The 20271-nt window shown below is 39.8% G+C and overlaps 1 protein-coding gene across 4 annotated transcripts in view; it reads right to left on the bottom strand.

The window, feature by feature from the left end:
- KCNQ5 (potassium voltage-gated channel subfamily Q member 5) overlaps positions 1-20271 on the bottom strand; it is a 497952-nt gene that overhangs the window by 24788 nt on the left and 452893 nt on the right. For all 4 annotated transcript variants that reach the window (XM_084889231.1, XM_084889228.1, XM_084889229.1 and 1 more), the window contains one exon: positions 3806-3914. In XM_084889231.1, the coding sequence (XP_084745357.1) occupies positions 3806-3914 (109 nt within the window). The remainder of the gene's footprint in view (positions 1-3805; positions 3915-20271) is intronic.

Here is a 20271-nt window from a genome sequence, read left to right as displayed (position 1 = left end):
CACTATTTTACAGATGAATAATAGATAGTTCACACTTGTAATTGGTAGTATATAAATAAAATATTATTCCACGTATGCTGCAAGAGGTGAGTATGTCCTGACAAAAAGCATTCTAGGCAACTGGTGTTCATTTTATTATTTATGAAATTAAACTCAGAAAAAGGATACTTTGAATATGGTTTAGGGATATATATACTTGCAAGATCCTTTTCAGAAATTCTAATTGTATTGGTTGGTTTTTTAAATTATGTAGTTTTAGAAATTAAGTACTATCATGAGTCAAAGATTATAAACTCTTGAGTGTAGCTATTATGTTTTTATATAGAACCCAACAATTTTATTTTACTTTTTATTTTTAAAATATATTTTTATTGATTTCAGAAAGGAAGGGAGAGGGAGAGAGAGATAGAAATATCATGATGAGAGAGACTCATTAATCAACTGCCTCCTGCACTTCCCCTCTTGGGGATCAAGCCTTCAACCTGGCGTGTGCCTTTGATCGAAATCAAACCTGGGACCCTTCAGTCCTCAGGCTGACACTCTATCCACTGAGCCAAACCAGCTAGGGCAGAACCCAACAATTTTTTTTTTTTTTTAATATATTTTATTGATTTTTTTTTTACCCCCTCCCTCCCTCCCACACATCCCCTCCCTCCCCAGAGTTTTGTGTCCATTGAGAACCCAACAATTTTAAATGCAACTTAGAAGTGAGAAAAACACCACATTATCTGCAATAGTGTCAACAATATAAAATAAAAAAAAGATGAGTTTGTCAAAGTGACTAATTCGGTTGTACTTAAATCAAATCAAATTGTAAAACAACCAATTTTATAACTGTGGAAAAATAATGTATATTTCAAAACTGCTAAAATAAAATGTTTAATAAACGCATAATAAAACAAAACAAAAAAGCACTAATCAGAATCAGAATATGGGGGAGAAAAACATTCCCCCTCAAGTGTCATGAAGCAGCAACCAGAAAGCTTCCAAAATCCACATGTAAGTGGTGAAGTTCTGTTAAAAATAAAAACCAAGAAAGAATTCTGAAAAGAAGGGAATTCTGCAGAGGACTTTACAAAAATCAGTCAGGTTTCTAGAGGAAGGTAAAAGGAATTAATCCTAAACTGCTTAGCTGGCAGAACAAACCTATTTCATTTTCTTTCTTGCTGCTCACGATTCTTTTTATAATTTGTGAGGCAAACGTAGAAAGTTTCTGCAGGTCTTGGGAAATGACACACACGGTATTAAGTCTGACTTTTAGGAAACGTAATCTGCTCCCATTAGATAAGATTTTACTTTACTTGCTGGGAATAAGACTAATCTGTGGATGAATTGTCCCCCCTTTGCTTTAGGGCAGCGATTTTCAACCTTTTTCATCTCAAGGCACACAAACTAATTACTAGAATTCTGTGGCACACCAAAACACATGTTTTGCTGATCTGACAAAAAAGTATAATATTGATTGAATTACAAAAAAGTAATAATGATAACAATAATGATAATAATAATAGTAATTATTTACTCTTTTTGCTTCAAAGTGACTTTGTAAAAAAAAAAAAAAAAAAATCAGGTGCCCATACTTGCATATAAGGATTTCTGGTACCAAGAATTAACTAATCAGCTGCACCCTTATTGATATGACTAATAAGATGCAATTCTATTATATATATGACCTATGTATTTATGGTTCAAGACAGGGCATTCATACTGGATGGCTACTGTGTTGGCTGTTGTCATTTAAAAAATATTTTTATTGATTTCAGAGAGGAAGGGAGAGGGGAGAGAGATGAAACATCAATGATGAGACCGAATCATTGACTGACTGCCTCTGGCACGTGCCCTTTACCGGAATCGAACCTGGGACCCTTCAGTCTGCAGGCTGACACTCTATCCACTGAGCCAAACCTGCTAGGGTGGCTGTTGTCATTTTTAAAAACTTTGACAATCTAAGGGAAAAAGAGGTCAGTGTACCTGAATAATCAGGGATTGCATGTTTTAAAAATTCTTGTGGCACATTGGTTGACAATTGCTGTTTTAGGGTCTTTGATAGATATGATGAATGAATGTAAAGAATTTCATGGTGACTTCTAGATCAGCAATGTCCAATGGAACTTTCTGCTATGATGGAAATGTACTATATCTTCTCTGCTCAATACAGTGGCCACTTGCCATCTAAATATAGGTACTGCTACCAATGAACTGAGTTTTAACTTTTATTAGCAAAATACATTTTATTTAATTTTAAAAAAAGTATATATTTTATTGATTTTTTTACAGAGAGGAAGGGAAAGAGATAGAGAGCTAGAAATGTCGATGAGAGAGAAACATCGACCAGCTGCCTTTTGCACACCCCCTACTGGGGATGTGCCCAAAACCCAGGTACATGCCCTTGACTGGAATCAAACCTGGGTCCTTTCAGTCTGCAGCCCGATGCTCTACCACTGAGCCAAACCGGTTTTGGCCATTTTATTTAATTTTAATTAATTTAAATAGCCTCCTGTGGCCTGTGGCTACCATATTGGGAGTGCAGTTCTAGGTCCTTTTTATCCCTTTAACTCAAGGCCTCAGGCATCATTCTACTGCGATTAACTATTATCCCAGGCTTCTCTGTTCCCTTATATGATCATCTAAGGGCGATCATATAATTGGCCAAACCTGGATACTTTGCGAGAGACAGGGAGTGCTACTCCAATGATGGTGAGGCAAGAAGCATAATGTGCGTCATCCAGGGCACACAAGAGGGTTGTTCCCCCCACTCCTAGGATTGCTGCTTGGAGATTCACTGGGAAGTCACTGGACTTCGTTTCTTTTCAGACTGCTGTTCCAGGTCAGGTCTAAGCATCTTTTTTAGGGCACACATTTCATCATACCATGACTGTGTTTGCCCCCATAAATATTTACCAAAAATCTTTATAACTCATCTCTGCTCTCCCGATGACTTCCAACCATGACATAAAGCAATGTCTAATGTGAAGCTAAATGACCCACTCAAAACAGAGGTACAATAGATAATAAATCATACTGATTTGAGGTTAGACCAAGTATCCGAAGAACTAAATTGTTACATTTTCCTCTGGCTTTCGGGTAAGAAGCCAAAGAGAGCCAAAAAGATCAGCGGTATTTCTTTGCAGTATAGTCGCTCAGCATTTCCGGATGGACACCAATTCTCCTGAAGGGATTAAAATGGGCAGGCTGAGCATGAGGCAGTTCATTTGGTCCAGATTCTGAATTTTCTGTCGGGAGTGGATCCCAGAAATAAGTTGCTCTGGGTCCTCGTTTACCTTTCTGCCATCGGTTGAGGGAGCATTTTAAGATCTGCTTTTAACCGTTACGTTTCACAGGATACGAGCAACTGCAGAATACTGTAGGGTTCCCATTTTTAGAATACAACCTGTTTTGAAATAACCTAGAGGGTTTTTTTTTCTTTGACACAAAGTACAGAACATGGATTGGAACATCAAATCATAAAAATAATTTTAAAATTCCAATCCAACTGCATCTATACACTAAATGTCTTTCAAAAGCAACCAAGTCACAAGACAGGCCAATTCTCTTGTAATCTCACTGGCATGCCATGACTTTTCAAATCCTGCCCACCTTTTGTAGCATACTTTATGTTGAACACAGTAGAGTTTTGTGCTAAGAAAAAAATGTTTCAGAATTCAATAGGCATGTGGATGAATAGGAAAAGAGCAGGCAATTATTCCAGGAGATTTACCTGCCGGGGAAAAGAATTTAGCAGCATAGTAATTCAAATAATAAAAGTGAAGTCTCGGAATCATTGTGTGAGAGGTTTTCCACCAACCTGATAGCTCGAATGACAGTTTTAAGTGGTGGGGTGAGGTCTTCTACAGATACATCACACTGGCATCCTTTTTCATCGTATACATCATCAGTTCCAAGGGCGGTGTCAGCTGCAAGAGAAAATTCCCAGTTAAATGCCACCAGCAGCAATTTAAAACACCGTGCGGAACTTGTCTCCCAGAGCAATAGGGGGGAACTCACAGACTAACCAATCAAGTATAAGGTCAGCCAGTTGTTTTTCTCAATGTTTTTTCTTCTCCTTTCTCTACAACCTCATCAATTTTATGTCATTTGACTTGGAATACCTTCCTACGCTGATCTCCACAGAGAAGATGAAGATGTAGACATGCTGTCTTTCCTTCAGTGGTGATGGATTTGTGTTGACCCACCCCTGCTCTTTGCCCAGTTCTTTGGAACAGCCAGCATTTAGAACACAGTTGTTTGGCGTTAGGGAAACAATCTATGGATACTTAACCAATTGTTCTTTATCTATAGAACTTGAAACTCATGACAATGACCCTGTCAGCCCCGCACCCTCAGCAGGCAAGTAAGCCCTCAGACCCCAAAACCCTGACTATTTATCTTTTCCTGGACACTGGCAGCCCAAGAGACAGCTTGCTTAAGATAACACAACCAATTCAAAGAGATTTTCAGGTTGGTAATAAAATCAGTTCCTCATAAACTGAGCCAATTAACTTTATTTTCTTTCTGAAACAAATTAACTTTTTGGGTTAATAGCAAGGGTTGTAAAAGGGGGTAGGGTTATAATAAACCAGATTAGTAAGGACTTATAAAATGAATAAGAAACTCCTATCATTGAAGCTTTATTTTCAGCAACAAAATATTGAAAAGAAATTACAATGCTTGGAATGGGAGGTGAGTGAAGTAAATATTGGTAGGTTTATATAATAGAATATTAGGAAGCTATAAATATGATGTTGAATATGTGGAATCTAATTAACAAATAAACTGATGAATGGAGTGGATTCAGGGACATGGGAACATGGAACAGAGTGGAATCTCAGAGGAAAGGCAGGGGAGGCAGAATGGATGGGAGGTAGTCAACCACAGACCTTAACTTGTGGACGCAGACATTGGGTAGTGAGGACCTGGGGTAGGGGGTGGGGGCAGGCTGGAAGGGGTAATGTAATACTTTCAACAATTAAGATTTTAAAAAATTGCTAAAAAATAAATAGAAAATAAAAAAATGGTGCTGAAGACTAATGATTGGAGAAAATATCACAATATATTATTACTATTTAAAATGCTTAAAACAATTTTTTATTGATTTTAGAGAGGAAGGGAGAGGAAGAAAGAGATAGAAACATCAATGATGAGAGAGCATCATTGATTTGCTGCCTTTTGCATGCCCCCTACTGGGGATCAAGCTCATAGGCTGGGCATGTGCCCCTGACTGGAATTGAACCTGGGACCCTTCAGTCCACAGGCTGACTCTCTATCCACTGAACCAAACCAGCTAGGGCAAAATTATTTATTTATTAAACTTATTGGGGTGACATTGGTCAACATGGACATATAGGTTTTAGGTCACAATATATTATTAAAGAAAAAATCTATATATCTATTGGGATTAAGCAATTTTATTATTTTGCTTGGCTACATTTCTAAAATGTCTACAATAAACATATATTACTTTGGTAATAAAGTAATAGAAATCATGCATGAGAGATGAGTTATATAGCCTCCAAATATATGTCTAAGCCTCTTTAAGTGCTGACATACAGTGGACTAACACTGCTCTCTGCTGCCTTTGCTCTGCCCAGTGGTCATGTGCTAAGTCTTGAAAGGTGCTTTGCCATGGGCTGTCCAGGTTGGGTTGAAAGTCCTGAAAGACTTTCGGAGGTCCATTCACTGAAGCAGTGCTTAATGAAAGGAGGTTGATATGTCATTTAATTAAATTATTTACTGTGTTTACTCAGTTTATTGTGTGCTGAGAGTGGAGGTGGTGGTGGTGATGGAAGAGATGGGTTTTCCCAGCTCTTCCTCATAGTTCCTAGGGCCTGATAGTGATGATGATGATGATGATGATGATGATGATGATGGTGATGATGATAACAATAGCAACCACGCACTGAAAATTTATGGCAGGCACTTAGGTGAAGCTTCTGAAAGCATTCGTTTTCTTCCAGGAACTCTACAAGTTGTTGGTGATATTATGCCAGGTTTTTAGATGCCAAAACAGGCACAGAGAAGGTAAATACCTTACTTGAAGCCACAAACGTGGTAAGTGTAGTTAATAAGTTGCAGAGTATGTTATTAATTTTTAAAATTTATTGATTGATTTTAGAGAGAGAAAGAGGAAAGGTAGAGAGAGAAAAAGAGAGAGATGGAAAGAGAGAGAGAGAGAGAAAGAGAGAGAATATATATATATATATATATATATATATATATATATATATATAGAGAGAGAGAGAGAGAGAGAGAGAGAGATTTGTTATTTCACTTATTTATGCATTCATTAGTTGATTCTTGTATGTTCCCTGACTGGAGATTAAACCCACAACTTGGTGTATCTGGATGATACTCTAATCCAGTGTTTTTCAACCTTTTTTGGGCAAAGGCACACTTGTTTCATGAAAAAAATCACGAGGCACACCACCATTAGAAAATATTAAAAAATTTAACTCTGTGCCTATATTGACTATATATAAAGTAATTCTCTTGAATAGGAATCAAATAAACACAAAGAAAGTATTTTATAATTACTTTATTATGAAATATTAAGTAAACAAAATAGTGAAAAATTATAAAATTCTTGTCTTGTCTGCACCTACGGCACACCAGGCAACATCTCGCGGCACACTAGTGTGCCGCGGAACAGCGTTGAAAAACGCTGCTCTAATCAACGGAGCCACCGGCCAGGACTGCAGAGCATGTTATTAAATTCCTGTTTCTTGAGGATCCAAGATGGCTGCACAGGTAAACACCTAACCGCAGCCGCACACAACAATTTCAATAAAATACAACTAAAATACAAAATGGACATTACCCAGAACTACAGGAAAGTCGACTGACTGAAAATTCTACAATGAGAAGGAAAGAGAAAACCAGAAGGAATATCAGAGGAGCTGTAAAAGCCTAAGGTATGGAGACACGCTGCGTGTGCGGAGAGGACAGAACTGGAGAGGAGGGGGCGGCTGAGTGCCTGGCTGGCATTCCCTAGCAGAAAGGAGATAAAAGCTCCGATTGTGCCTAACCCCAGACCCGACAGTGCTGAACCCCAGTTCTAGGCCATACCCTGGGGACCCAGGCTCATACAGAGGGAGCCTGGGCTGTGAGGAGGAATATCAGGGGAGCTGTGAAAGGCAGAGCCCCTGGAGGCCCGCACATTGCGTGCACAGGATGGACTGTTGACTCTGCTGCTAGATTGCCCTAGCGCAGGGGTCTTCAAACTACGGCCCGCGGGCCACATGCGGCCCGCAGAGGAGTCTGATCCGGCCCGCCAGGTTTTTTGGGCAGTGAGCGCAGCCGAGGTGTTACAGTAGGAATTAGTAGTTCATATAGTCCGGCCCTCCAGCTCTCTGAGGGACCGTGATCTGGCCCCCACTTTAAAAAGTTTGAGGACCCCTGCCCTAGCAGGAAGGAGACAAAAGCTCCGGACTGTGCTGATCCCCAGTTCCTACTGCTCTGAACCCCAGTTCTAGGCCAGACCCTGGGGACCCAGGCTTATACAGAGGGAGCTGGACTGTAAGGCAGAAACCCGGGGGAGCAGTGAAAGGAGGTCCCAGAGGCGCGCGCAGAGAACGGACAGTTGGCTGTGCTACAGGATTGCCCAGGAGGGAAGGAGACAAAAGCTCCAGACTGCTCTGAACCCCACTTCCAATCCCACTTCCAACTGAACTGAACCCCAGTTCAGGCTCATTGGGGGAGAACCTAGACTATTTGGTAGCAGGTGAAACTCGAGGGCACCTTTCTCTCAGAGGTGCTTGCAGGGAGTATCGAAGGACCCTGAGGAACACTGAGACTCAGGAACTGCGTAGGGCGTGGCTGACGGAAGCCAAGGCTGTAGGCTCCACCCTGAAACTCCGCCCCATCCAAGCTGAACACAGAGACTTTTAAGGCTACCAACTCAGGGAAGCTGCCAAAATGCCGAGACAAGGAAATAGTTCACAAACGAAAGAAATGGAGGACAAAAAGTGACTGGATATAGAATTCAAAACCACGCTTATAAGGTTTTTCAAGAATTTCCTAGAAAAGGTCAATAAGACCTATGAGGATATGAAAAGGGATCAACTAGAAATAATAAGGAATCAACAAGAAATAAAGAATACATTGTCTGAAATAAAAAATATTATGCAGAGTCCTAAAAACAGAATGGAAGATCGCAAGAATCAAGTCAAAGATTTGGAACATAAAGATCCAGAAGACCCTCCTCCGCAGAAGCTAGAAGGCAAGAGAATCCAGAAAATTGAAGATAATGTAGGAAACCTCTGGGAGAACTTCAAGCGAACCAACATCAGAATTATGGGGGTCCCAGAAGATGAGAGAGAGCAAGATATCAAAAACATACTGAAAGAAATAGTGACAGAAAACTTCCCCCACCTGGTGAAAGAATTAGACTTACAAGTCCAGGAAGCGCACAGAACTCCAAACAAAAGGAATCCAAAGAAGACCACACCAAGACAAATCATAATTAAAATTCCAAGAGCAAAAGACAAAGAGAGAATATTAAAAGCAGCAAGAGCAAAGCAGGTAGTTACTTATAAAGGAGCACCTATACGACTGTCAGCTGATTTCTCAACAGAAACCATGCAGGCCAGACGGGAATGGCAAGAAATATTCAAGGTGATGAATAGCAAAAACTTACAGCCAAAAATAATCTACCCAGCAAAGCTATCACTCAGAATCGAAAGCCAGATAAAGAGCTTCACCAATAAAAAAAAAAGCTAAAGGAGTTCATCAACACCAAACCAGAATTATATGAATTGCTGAAGGGGGTTCTTTCAGAAGAGAAAGTAAATAAAGATAAAAACTAGGAACAACAAATATGTAACTATCAACAAGTGAATCTAAAAACCAAGGAAATTAAAAAAAAAAATCCTGATGAACAATATTAACTGTTGAATATAATAGAATCAGAGGTATGGAAGGGGAGTGAACTGATGATTCTCGGGGAAAAGGGGAGAGGGGGGTGTGGGAAGAGACTGAACATAAACTGTGCACCTATGGATGAGGACAATGGGGGGTGGGGAAAGGGCAGAGGGTGGGGTGGGAACCTGGTGGAGGGGAGCAATGGATTGGGGGGGGGGGGAGAGGAACATTTGTAATAATATGAACAATAAAGATTTATTTAAAAAATTAAAAAAAAATCCTGTTTCTTGAGGATCCAAAGCCCTTGCCCTTGCATTATGCAGTGTTAGATGCATTCAGGGTTTGACAGTGGCATGCAACGTATCAGGAGAGGGCCGGGGGAAGAGTGCATCTGGCTGGGTACATTCCAGACAGGTTTGCCATCGTCTAAACAAGAGTACACTGATTAACTCTATCAGTAGGTTCTGACTCAGTGATGATCTTGATGGAAGCTAGCCATTTTGCTTAATCCACCACGGACACAACATAACCCTTTTAGCTTATAAAACCATGCCCAAAGTTAGATCACGTTCTTCCAGGGACTCTTCATGATTTCTTCCTCTTCGTTGGTAAAGTAGGTTGAGTAATATTGCCTCAAAGTTCATGTCTACTTGGAGTATCAGAATATGACCTTATTTGGAACAATGGTCTTTGCTGACATAATTAAGGTAAGGTGTCAGATCCTAGATTAGAGTGAGCCTTAAGTCTAATGAAAGTGCCCGTGTAAGACAGAAAAGGAGAAGATACAGGAGCACAGAGAATATGGAAGAAGAGGAAGGACTGATGGGTCTCCAAGCCAAGAACGCTGGGCCTGGCTGTCAACCACCAGAAGCTGAGGGAGGCACCTGATGGCTTCTCCCACAGAGATCCCAGGAGGAACAGACTGTGGAGGCACTCTGCGTTTGGACACCCTGATTTCTTGAAGTGTGAGGGAATAAATTTCTGATGTTTCAAACCACCCAGTTTTTTGTTCCACTTATTTATGCATTCATTGGTTGATTCCTGAATGTGTCCTGACCTTCAACCTTGGTGGTATTGGGCTGACGCTCTAACCAACTGAGCTACTTGTCCAGGGCCAAATATAGGTTCTTTTATTATGAAACTTTAGTGCAAAACTTTTCCACCAGGTTTATACTGTCACAATAAGCACAAAAATAAAGGTGCACTGACCGTAAATAGAACTGGGAACACCCCCAAGGATGATGAGTTTCCTCCCAGCTTAATGCTGCTCTCCCTCAACGCTGTCCTGTATCCCAACAAGGGCTTTAATCCATCATCTTGTTTAAATACAGGACTGGGTAGAAGATGGGAGTCAGTCACCAACTGCATCACATCCAAATGCATCTTATTATGGAATTTTAGTTTACTACCTAAACTTGATTGTTCACAGCACAAGAGAAACTCTCAGTCTTTAAAATATTTTCTTTGTAGGCTTAGTGAGAGTAAATGAGTAAGAAATATATTTTTGCTGGCCTCTATTGATGCCAGGGCTTAGTTAGAATTTTTTTCTCCTTATTTTAAAGCCACAAAAATGCAGAAAATGCCATCTTTCTGCTTTGTAAGATGTCAATTTCCTTTCCAGTGAGGTTAACACCACATTCAATGTCTTTCTCATGATTCCTAGAGGCTTACAACCCTCTGTGAACTCTAAGGCACCTGGGTGGGGCTAAGTTTTCAGCCAAGGCTGGCTCCCTGCTCCCCAACCACGCATCTGGCTCTCTGTTCTGGCATCTGGGGAGATGTGGGTTATGGGAACATAAGTTCACGGGAACACTGACCTGCATAAAACCGAGTCATGAATGGCAAAATCCCTGTGGGAAACCCTTCTAGGGATGATGAACCCAGCCCAGTGCAAAATTTGTGCCTATAGAAAACCAAGTATAAAATGCAACCGTTTCTCTCTCCCAACACCCTTCTGTTTCCTATTAGTTAGCAATGTTCAAGATTTGCTTTCAAAAACCTTGTTCCCCCACATTTTGGAAAATGTATCTCATGGTGTTTGAAAAGGACCACTTGGACCTTAGATGATGAAGAGAGAGGAGGTAATAAAACATTCTGGAAACTTCTGCTATGTCAGAAGACCATTTTCCTGTTCCCATTAGATGTAGGTTTTTATGAAAAAAAAAAAAGGATAGGTATTTTCTAGTTCTTTCTCTTGGTCACCTTGTCCTACATATTAGATTTCTTTTTTACATTTCTTGATGAAATGATTACAATAGTTTTCAACCTTGGCTACATATTGGAATCAAATGAGAAAGGTTAAAAAACTCTCAATCCCCATAATGCCCTCAAGAGCAATCACAATAGGACACTGAGGGTTGGAACCCAGGCCTGGGGAACCTACTTGTGCATGAATTTCATGTACTGGGCCTCTAGTATAGCTATAAAAAGGTAACTATGAATCGTATGTAATATGAAACTATTTTTAAATGTTCAATAAAATTAAGCTATGAAACTAAATATTCATGTTGATTATAATTATGTACAATGATATTCGAAAAGAAAACCAGCTAGAAGAGAATATGTAAAAGTGAAATTACCTATACTAGTGTATGAGATTACAAATAATTTGTATTTCTCTTAAAGTTCTCTAAGAAATTTAAAGATGTTTTTTGCATTACAAAAATAATATATGCTTTTCAAGATAGAATATTTGAAAACCATAAAAAACTATTAGAATAAAGAAAAAAGTCTTTCTAAGTTCTAGAACTGAAAGGCAACCATTATTATAATATGTTTCTTCTAGTAAAAGTGTGAGAACTAGAAGTTCACAAGAAAATTTTATATTAGGATTTTAATGAAGCATGTGATGATTCTATTTCATTATCCTATGGGGAGCACACATTAAAATGGCCACTATTTACAATGGTGACAACTAATTAATTACATCCTGTTGTGAATCACAATTTATTTCCCCAGGGTTCCTTCCTTCTGCTGCTGGTTGTGTTTCAATTACCTTTCCCCCCACTATCATTTCTAAACACTTTAAAAACCATCCTAAATTTAGAGGTTCCAGTGTAGTCATGTGCTAGTCCAAAGACAATTCCTTTAATCCAGCTAGAGTTTAGAACAACTGCTTGGGGCTTGATGTAGTAGCACAATTTCATTTTGCTATGCCCTTGGCTCAGGCCTTTTTAAAATTTCTGTTCTGTGCTAGATGCTGCAAACTCACCAAGAGACATTTTGGGCCCTCAAGACACTATTGAGTCCAGAAAAATACTCCAGATAATATATCTTTTGTTCTAGAGTTTTCTCTTCCCAAATACTTTGTATTTTAACTTTGTTAAAATTATGTTGTTTTATTTTCTCTCATAATTGGGATAATTGGGATATTTGCTCTCTGCAAAAACTTTGAACATTTGAATTTCAAATGAAATAAACAAAGTTTGAGAAAAAATTCACATACTTCTAACACTCTGAGCCAAATCCTATTAAATTTTGGCAGATTTTCTTCCAGTCTCTTCTCCTAATCAACTGATGTTTAATGTCAAAGTCAACACACACTGCAAGTTGAACATCCTTGGTGGGTATGTGAGGGAACTTTATTCTGATAGCTCAGAAGCCCCCATTCAGGCTCCTCTTACTATTGCCTTTCCATCCATGCTTCAACTCCAGCTCCAGTGAAATACACCAGTTTCTTGAAGTGCTCATAAGCATGATTACCTTCAGACACTCCCAAGGGGTACTGTCTATGCACTTCCATCCACTCTCTCCTTTCCTTTCCTTATTTTTGGCTGGCACTCTGGGTGCTGAATTTGCAGTGAACAGATTATAATATGCATACGGTCCAACAAAACCAAGGGGCACCAAAAACAAAACAACAAACAACCAAAAACCAAAAAACGGGAGACCAAACCAATTAAGTTTTAGCACCCATATTACTTTTGTGCCATTTTGAAAACAAGAATTTTATTTTGTAGTTTAGCAATTACTTTTATTTTGAGTTATCCAAAGCAAAAGGAATGAGGAGTGGAGGGCAGCGTGACAGAGTTTAGAGCCTGTTTCAGCTCTGCAGTTACAAGCCCTTTAGGAACCCATCACCTCCATGAAAACCAACCTGATCCCCAAGAGGGACCCAGCCCTGTCTTCCTATACCACGGACACATATCTCTTATGGTCCTTATTATACAGTATTCTATTTGAGTGTTTATAAGTGCCCTTCCTTGCTAGCCAGAAAGCTGTGTGAGGGCAGGGGCCACGTCTTCTCATCCTTGGATCTATCTACCATCTATCTTCTCATTCCTGCACCATATGCCCTAGAACTCAGTGTGGTGCAAAGAAGACAATGCTCATTTGCTACATGAATAATAAAGCATTTCTCTCGGCACCAAGACAGCAGCTCCTATGACTTCAGTAATGTCTGGATTTAGGATTTTAAAAACACACAAACTCTGCAGTTGGGTAGACGGTCCTTCACTGTGTCCTTGTTCTCTTGGTGAATCCTCTCTTGGAAGTCAAGGGACCAGAGTCTTCCCTGAAGAATTTGTCAGCCGAGAGGCCGCGATGGCCCCTGGTTCTCGGCTTTGTGTTTAGAGGAGTGTGATTTCAGGGTCTCTGCCTTGAGCACCTGTGGCTTGGAGGCATGGCCCCTTTTTATTAATGGCAGCTGTGATTTATTCAGTCCTTGCCTGGGAGCTGGTTCACAAATATGAACTGTAATTTAAAATATAATACTACCAGATTGGAGATATTATGCTCATTTTACAGTCAAAGAAACCGCAGCTCAGGAAGGCGAAAGAGCCCGCCCAGGGCACAGGTTATTAAGGACAGAGTAATCCTTTCAAAGTTGAGATCATGTCTCTCTGCTGACAAGTCTCCAATGGTGCCCCATGTCTTCCAGGGTAAAAGCCCAAGTATTTACTAAGCCTACCGCCCCTGGATGTCTGACCCCTGCCCACCCCCTGTCTGCCCCGTTTCCCATCACTCTCCTGCTTGCTCTTTTCCTACAGGCTTCCCTCTCTGCCCCAAGCCTCAAAGGAGCCAGGATCTCTCTCTGTAGTGCTCCCTTTGGGAATGTTCCTCCCCAGACAACGTCCAGGCTCCTTAACCGCTTTAGGTCTCTGTTCCTTGTCAGTTTTCCAGGAGAAGCACCTGGACCACCCTATGATAGGTTACTACCCCTCCACCAATCTGAATCTCCATACCCTGTTCTCCTTTTTTTTTTTTTTTTTTTTTAAATAGCACTTGTCAGCTTCTAATATATAAAAAAATGTACTTGTTTGTGTTCATTCATTATCTTCCCTATTAGAATGTTAGCTCAACAAAGACCAGGATCTTATTCTCTGATGTTTCTCAAGCACCTAGGACAGCATCTAATATTTATTGAGGGGACCAGTCAGGGTGAGAGTGATTGCTTTATCTTATTGATGGCAAAGTATAACTCATACTAAGCTGGATTTTGGCCTTATATAGTGTTCTCTTGTGGTGTGTGTGTGTGTGTGTGTGTGTGTGTGTGTGTGTGTGTGTGATTTTTCATGGTTAGGTATATTTCAAGATCCTACAGTGAAAAATATTCCAATTTCCCTCATCGTGTGTAATTTTTATAGGATTTTAAGATAGAATCCCTACCCAGTGCCCCATGAAAATATTTTAAGAGGCAAAGTGAATGTTAAGAAAAAGAATGAATAACTTATACAATAGAACTCAGGAAATGTTGGTTGAATAAAATCATACTCTGGAATTTTATTTTAGTGGGCCAACCTGTAGATCTATTTTAAATTATTGGGTCTCTAAGTTTATAATCATCTACATTAATATAACAAAAGGCAACCTAGACATATTTTTCTCTTCAGAAGCAGTGTAACACTAATGGAAATGGAACTATATTACAGTGAGATATAGTGAAGCTTCATATGTCACTTTTGAATATTTACACCCATGTGTTTTGCCAAATGTCACCTTTATCCCAGTACCTTATATGGCTAGTACTGTAGGGACAAACTGTGAAATTTCAGTTATGTGACTATTATATACTCAATTCTGAATCTTATGAAATTTAAAGTAATAATCTCATTGAATTCCCATATAAACAAAAGATATCATTATAAAAAAATTTCTGATGAAATTCTGAACATATTCCCATTACATTTTTTCTAGGCTGTAGAATTCAAATGATATAATATTTCAAAAAATTTGGTAAGCAAAATATTTTTTGTTGAAAAACAGTTTAAGTATTCATATCTACAACATATATTGATTCAACAATAATGTATCCTCTTGAGTTTTTAAACCAATATTCTAGTTAGACAGATAATATTAACATTTTGAAGAGGTAATGAGCATAATATTTCCAATCTGATAGTATTATGTTTGTACATTTTTACCAAAGTAGGGTCAATTTATATAGCAAATGTTAGCACAATTGAGGATTACAGATTGATAAAGATTGCATAATTTAGCTGTGCTTGCTGTTTATTTCACTTTTTGGTGTTATGATATTTTTAACATGGAATAGAAAATTTGGGAACCAGAATAAATAATCCCAGTATCCTGAATATAAATAAAGAGGCATATTTGAATACACTATCAGAGGAAGTGAAGCTTAACATTTTTTTCCCCTAAAAAGAGTTATTAGGTCTAGAGTTTTCTGTGAATACCACATTCTGAAAAAAAAAAAAAAAAAAAAAAAGGTCCCATACAACTTTAAGACTCCCTCAGTTCCATGGAAGACTTTCAGAGTAAAGACAAGCTACCATTAGCCTTGTATGGATTGGTTGCTTTGTTGTAGGCATGGCTTAGTAGCAGTTTTCAAAATTTTAAATTTCCATCCACAATAAGAAATGCACTTAATATTGTGACCTAACACACACACACACACACGAACAAAATTCTTTTCTGGGTTAAAATGGTAGATTGACCACACACATCTAATTTTGATTCCTCTGAAAACCCACTAAAACTATAGTGATGAGAAGCTTAAAAAAAAGACAAACTTAAAAAAGGATAGAATAGGAGAGGAGGCAGATACAGCATAATTTTGGAAGTGGGAAAGCAGATGGACAAGTTAGGTAACTGACTAGCTGATAACAGAGAGAAAACCCTATGCCAACACTGGGAAAAGCTAAGAAATAACAAAATTTACACTTCAGAAAGCTCAAAAGCCTCGGAATTGGCAGCACTAGGGACCTCTGTGAATAACAAGGAAGGTCGTGTGCAATCTGCCCTACACCCTTGGGCATATGCGTCTCTCCATTGCCAGCAGGGGACTGACTGGAAGTCTTTGGAGGAAGGGTTGAGGATGGGTATTCCACCAGAAATTAGTGCATTAAATGACCTTATACACCATGAATGTGGAGAACCTACTGGCATCCCATCACCATGTAACAATGGCAGCAGGACCTTTACCCTCCAGTTAGGGGTTCGAATCAGAACTCTCAGTGGAATCTGAGCAGCCCTCCTTCTCCCTGGAAAAAGAGCTAAATACACTGACACCGGTTTTCTAAGAAATGGCTGACCCAGATCAGCCCTTGGTAAATATCAAAGTTGATTGGCTCCAACCATATGCTCGGAAATTCCAGTCACCCTTGTCATCGTCCACACTTCATTATGAGGAGACATCCAAAGTTTACTAAATATCTAAAGAAATCTTCCCATACAAAGACAGAGATAAAAACGAACTGTAAGGAAACACAAATGAAGGAAACAAAATTTCAAAATCATATTAATATCTTCACAGAAATAAGGCAATATCTATGAAACAAAACCAGGAAGCTCAAACAGAAGGACACTTAGCAAACAACATCAACAATAAAGCATCTTAGAAATGAGAGCAGAAATAAAATTCTCAATTAGAGGTTTGGCTGATAAAGTTGGTAAAAACTCCTAGAAAGTAGAGCTAAAAGGTAGATACTTTCAATTTCGTAAACTGTAATCAGAAATTTAAATTTATAATTGTAGATTCACATGGAAAATAGGAGAGAAAAGATAAGAAAATCTAAGTCCCAGACCACAAGTTCTACCTCCAAATAATGGCTTTCTGTAAGAGACAACAGAGAAAAGAAGGGAAGAGAGCATTAAAAAAAAAAAAAAAAAAAAAGCAATAACATATTCCAGAACAGAAGGTCATGAATTGCCAATTTGAAGTGACCTCTTGAGTATCCACTGCGATAGAAAAAAAAAAACACCCATACCAAGAAATATCATTATGAACATTCAGAACACTGGGGACAAAGAGTGAGTGCTACAACTTCCAAAGAGAAACAAACAAACAAACAAACAAACACCCCTACTGCTCATATAGAAAAGTCAGAATGGCTTTGGATTTAACAACAATACTGAAAACAAGCATGCAGGGTGCCATGCTTCCATAGTTGTGAAGGGACATTATTTCCAGCCTAAATTCTATAGTATAGAATCTATACCAAGCTGAACTATCAAGCAGCATGAGGATGGAAAAAAAAAGCCATTTTCAGACATGTAAGGCCTCAATAAATTTTGCTTTCCTTGCATTTCTTGTCAGGAATGTACTGGATGATGTACCTCATCAAAATGGGAAAGTACACACACCAAGACAGAGGAAGAGTAGGCTCGGAAATCACAGGATGATGGTGAAGGAAAAGCCCTGTGTGAGCACAGTGCTCCGGAAGATGGTAATTGGTCGTGGTAGGACCAGAGTGAATCGGGGGCCAGGCACACTGACAGCTGACAGGGTCACACCTCTGTCATCGCATCATCTTTTTGCCTGAAAAATATTGAAGTTGTATTTTTTGAAATAAGAATAAATAAAAAAAGACAAGAACACTAGACCCAATGAATTGGAAATTCAATCCAGTAGAAAATAAAAAATTCAAAAGATAAGGGCTGTGCAGCAGGCTTGGAGGGCAGTTTGCTTAACCAAAAGGAGGGTGGAGGTTTTCAGGACTGATTCTCCAAGAACAACCACAACGAAACCATCGGTGACCTGATACAATTGACTTTGTGGAAAATTTTATTGAGATATTTTTGGAAGAAGTGGGAAGAATTATGAAAGTGACAACAACAGTAATAAGCAGGACATTTATTTACTACAAGAAAAGCAAAAAAAACAAAAAACAAAAACACACCACATTTGGAGTACAATAGAACACACAATGTGGACACTGAATTTTGACTTATGGAAAAATTGTAAAATGTAGATTAGAAAGATGGGAGGGTCTATAAAAGGGAGAGAGTGAAAAAAGACCTAACTCTTCACTTAGTATAATTGGAATTAAACAGATAATGTTCAAAATTGATTAACCAGAAGTCAGTTATACACACGTACGGTACTATTGAGAGAGATACATCGATTGGTTGAGGGGATGGAGCCTGTAATGGAGGTACATACTCTTTATCAGAATCAAAACCACAACCCTTCAGTCTGTGGGCTGATCTATCCACTGAGCAAAACTGGCTAGGGCAACACACAGTCTTCCCTGCCTGGTGCACTTTCTGAGTTTTTACTTCTCTTCAATATCTCTCCTCCTCCTCCTCCTCCTCCTCCTCCTCCTCCTCCTCCTCCTCTTCCTCCTCCTCCTTCCTCTTCCTCCTCCTCCTCCTCCTTCTCCTCCTCTTCCTCTGCTCCTCCTCCTTCTCCTCCCCCTTCTCCTTCTCCTCCCCCTCCTCCTGCTCTTCTTCTCACCCTCCTCCTCCTTCTTCATCAGTCCTATCTCATTATCAATTTTATCTCAGATTTTTTTTTTTAAAATCACCCATTGCTCTTTGACATGAAGGATAAAATATCTTTTTTGTCCTAAAGTTTATTTAAAAAATATTTTTTATTGATTTCAGAGAGGAAGGGAGAGGGAGAGAGAGAAAAAAACATCAATGATGAGAGGGAATCATTGATTGGCTGCCTCCTGCACAACCCCTACTGGGACTGAGCCCACAACCTGGGCATGTACCCTGACCTAGAATCAAATTGTGACCTCCTGGTTCATAGGTCAACGTTCAACCATTGACCTACACTGGCCAGGCTGTCCTGAGCTTTCTTATTGCTCTCTTTTCACAAGTTTCCCTACCAGATGGTACACAGAAATGCACATAGGTTGCAGTCTATTTAACTAAGAGTCTATTTAACTAAGAACAGTATTCCCTCCCCTCATCTGAGGGGATACATTCCAAGACTCCAGTGAATGTGTGAAACCTTGGGTAGTACCAAAACCTATATGTACTATGTTTTCCACATACATCTACACACACACTTTACCATTGCTCTTCGGCATATCCAAATTGCCAGCATCATTCCTTTTGAGCTTTGGAGGTCATTATTAAGTAAAATAAGAATTACTTGGGAGAATCCAAGATGGCTGCACAGGTAAACACCTAGCCACAGCCGCACACAACAATTTCAATAAAATACAACTAAAATATAAAATGGACATTACCCAGAACTACAGGAAAGTCGACTGACTGGAAATTATACGACGAGAAGCAAGGAGAAAACCAGGAGGAAGAGCGGAGGAGCTGTAAAAGCCTAAGGTACGGAGACACGTGGTGCGCGCGGAGAGGACGGAGCGGGAGAGGAGGGAGGCTGAGTGCCTGGCTGGCGTTCCCTAGCGGGAAGGAGATAAAAGTTCAGACTGTGCTGGGCCTCAGTTCTGACTGCTCTGAACCCCAGTTCTAGGCCAGACCCCGGGGACCCAGGCTCAAACAGAGGGAGCTGGGATGTAAGGCGGAACCCCGGGGAGCGGCGAAAGGAGGTCCCGGAGGCGCGCACATTGCGCACAAAGAAGGGACGGTTGGCTGTGCCGCGGGATTGCCCTGGCGCGAAGGAGACAGGGGCTCCAGACTGCTCTGAACGCCACCTCCAACCCCACTTCCAAATGAACTGAACCCCAATACCGGGCTCATTGGGGGAGAGACTAGATTATTTGGTAGCAGGCGAAAATTGAGGGCACCTTTCTCTTAGAGGCCCTTGCAGCGAGTACTGAAGGACCCTGAGACTCAGGAGCCGCATAGGGCGGGGCTGACAGAAGCCAAAGCTGTAGGCTCCACCCTGAAACCCCGCCCCATCAGGGAAGCTGTGAAAATGCCGAGACGAAATAGATCACAAATGAAAGAAATGGAGGACAAAAAGTGACTGGATATAGAGTTCAAATCTACGCTTATAAGGTTTTTCAAGAATTTCCTAGAAAAGATCGATAAGACATATAAGGATAAGGAATCAACAAGAAATGATAAGGGATCAACAAGAAATAAAGAATACATTGTCTGAAATAAAAAATATTATGCAGAGTCCTAAAAACAGAATGGAAGATTGCAAGAATCAAGTCAAAGATTTGGAACATAAAGATCCAGAAGACCCTCCTCTGCAGAAGCTAGAAGGCAAGAGAATCCAGAAAATTGAAGATAATGTAAGAAACCTCTGGGACAACTTCAAGTGAACCAACATCAGAATTATAGGGGTCCCAGAAGATG

The sequence above is a fragment of the Pipistrellus hanaki genome (assembly GCF_964339955.1).
Source record: "Pipistrellus hanaki genome assembly, chromosome: 7".
NCBI classification, from domain to species: domain Eukaryota; kingdom Metazoa; phylum Chordata; class Mammalia; order Chiroptera; family Vespertilionidae; genus Pipistrellus; species Pipistrellus hanaki.
The sequence above is the reverse complement of the archived record's forward strand: the minus strand, read 5'-3'. Positions and strand labels throughout refer to the sequence as shown.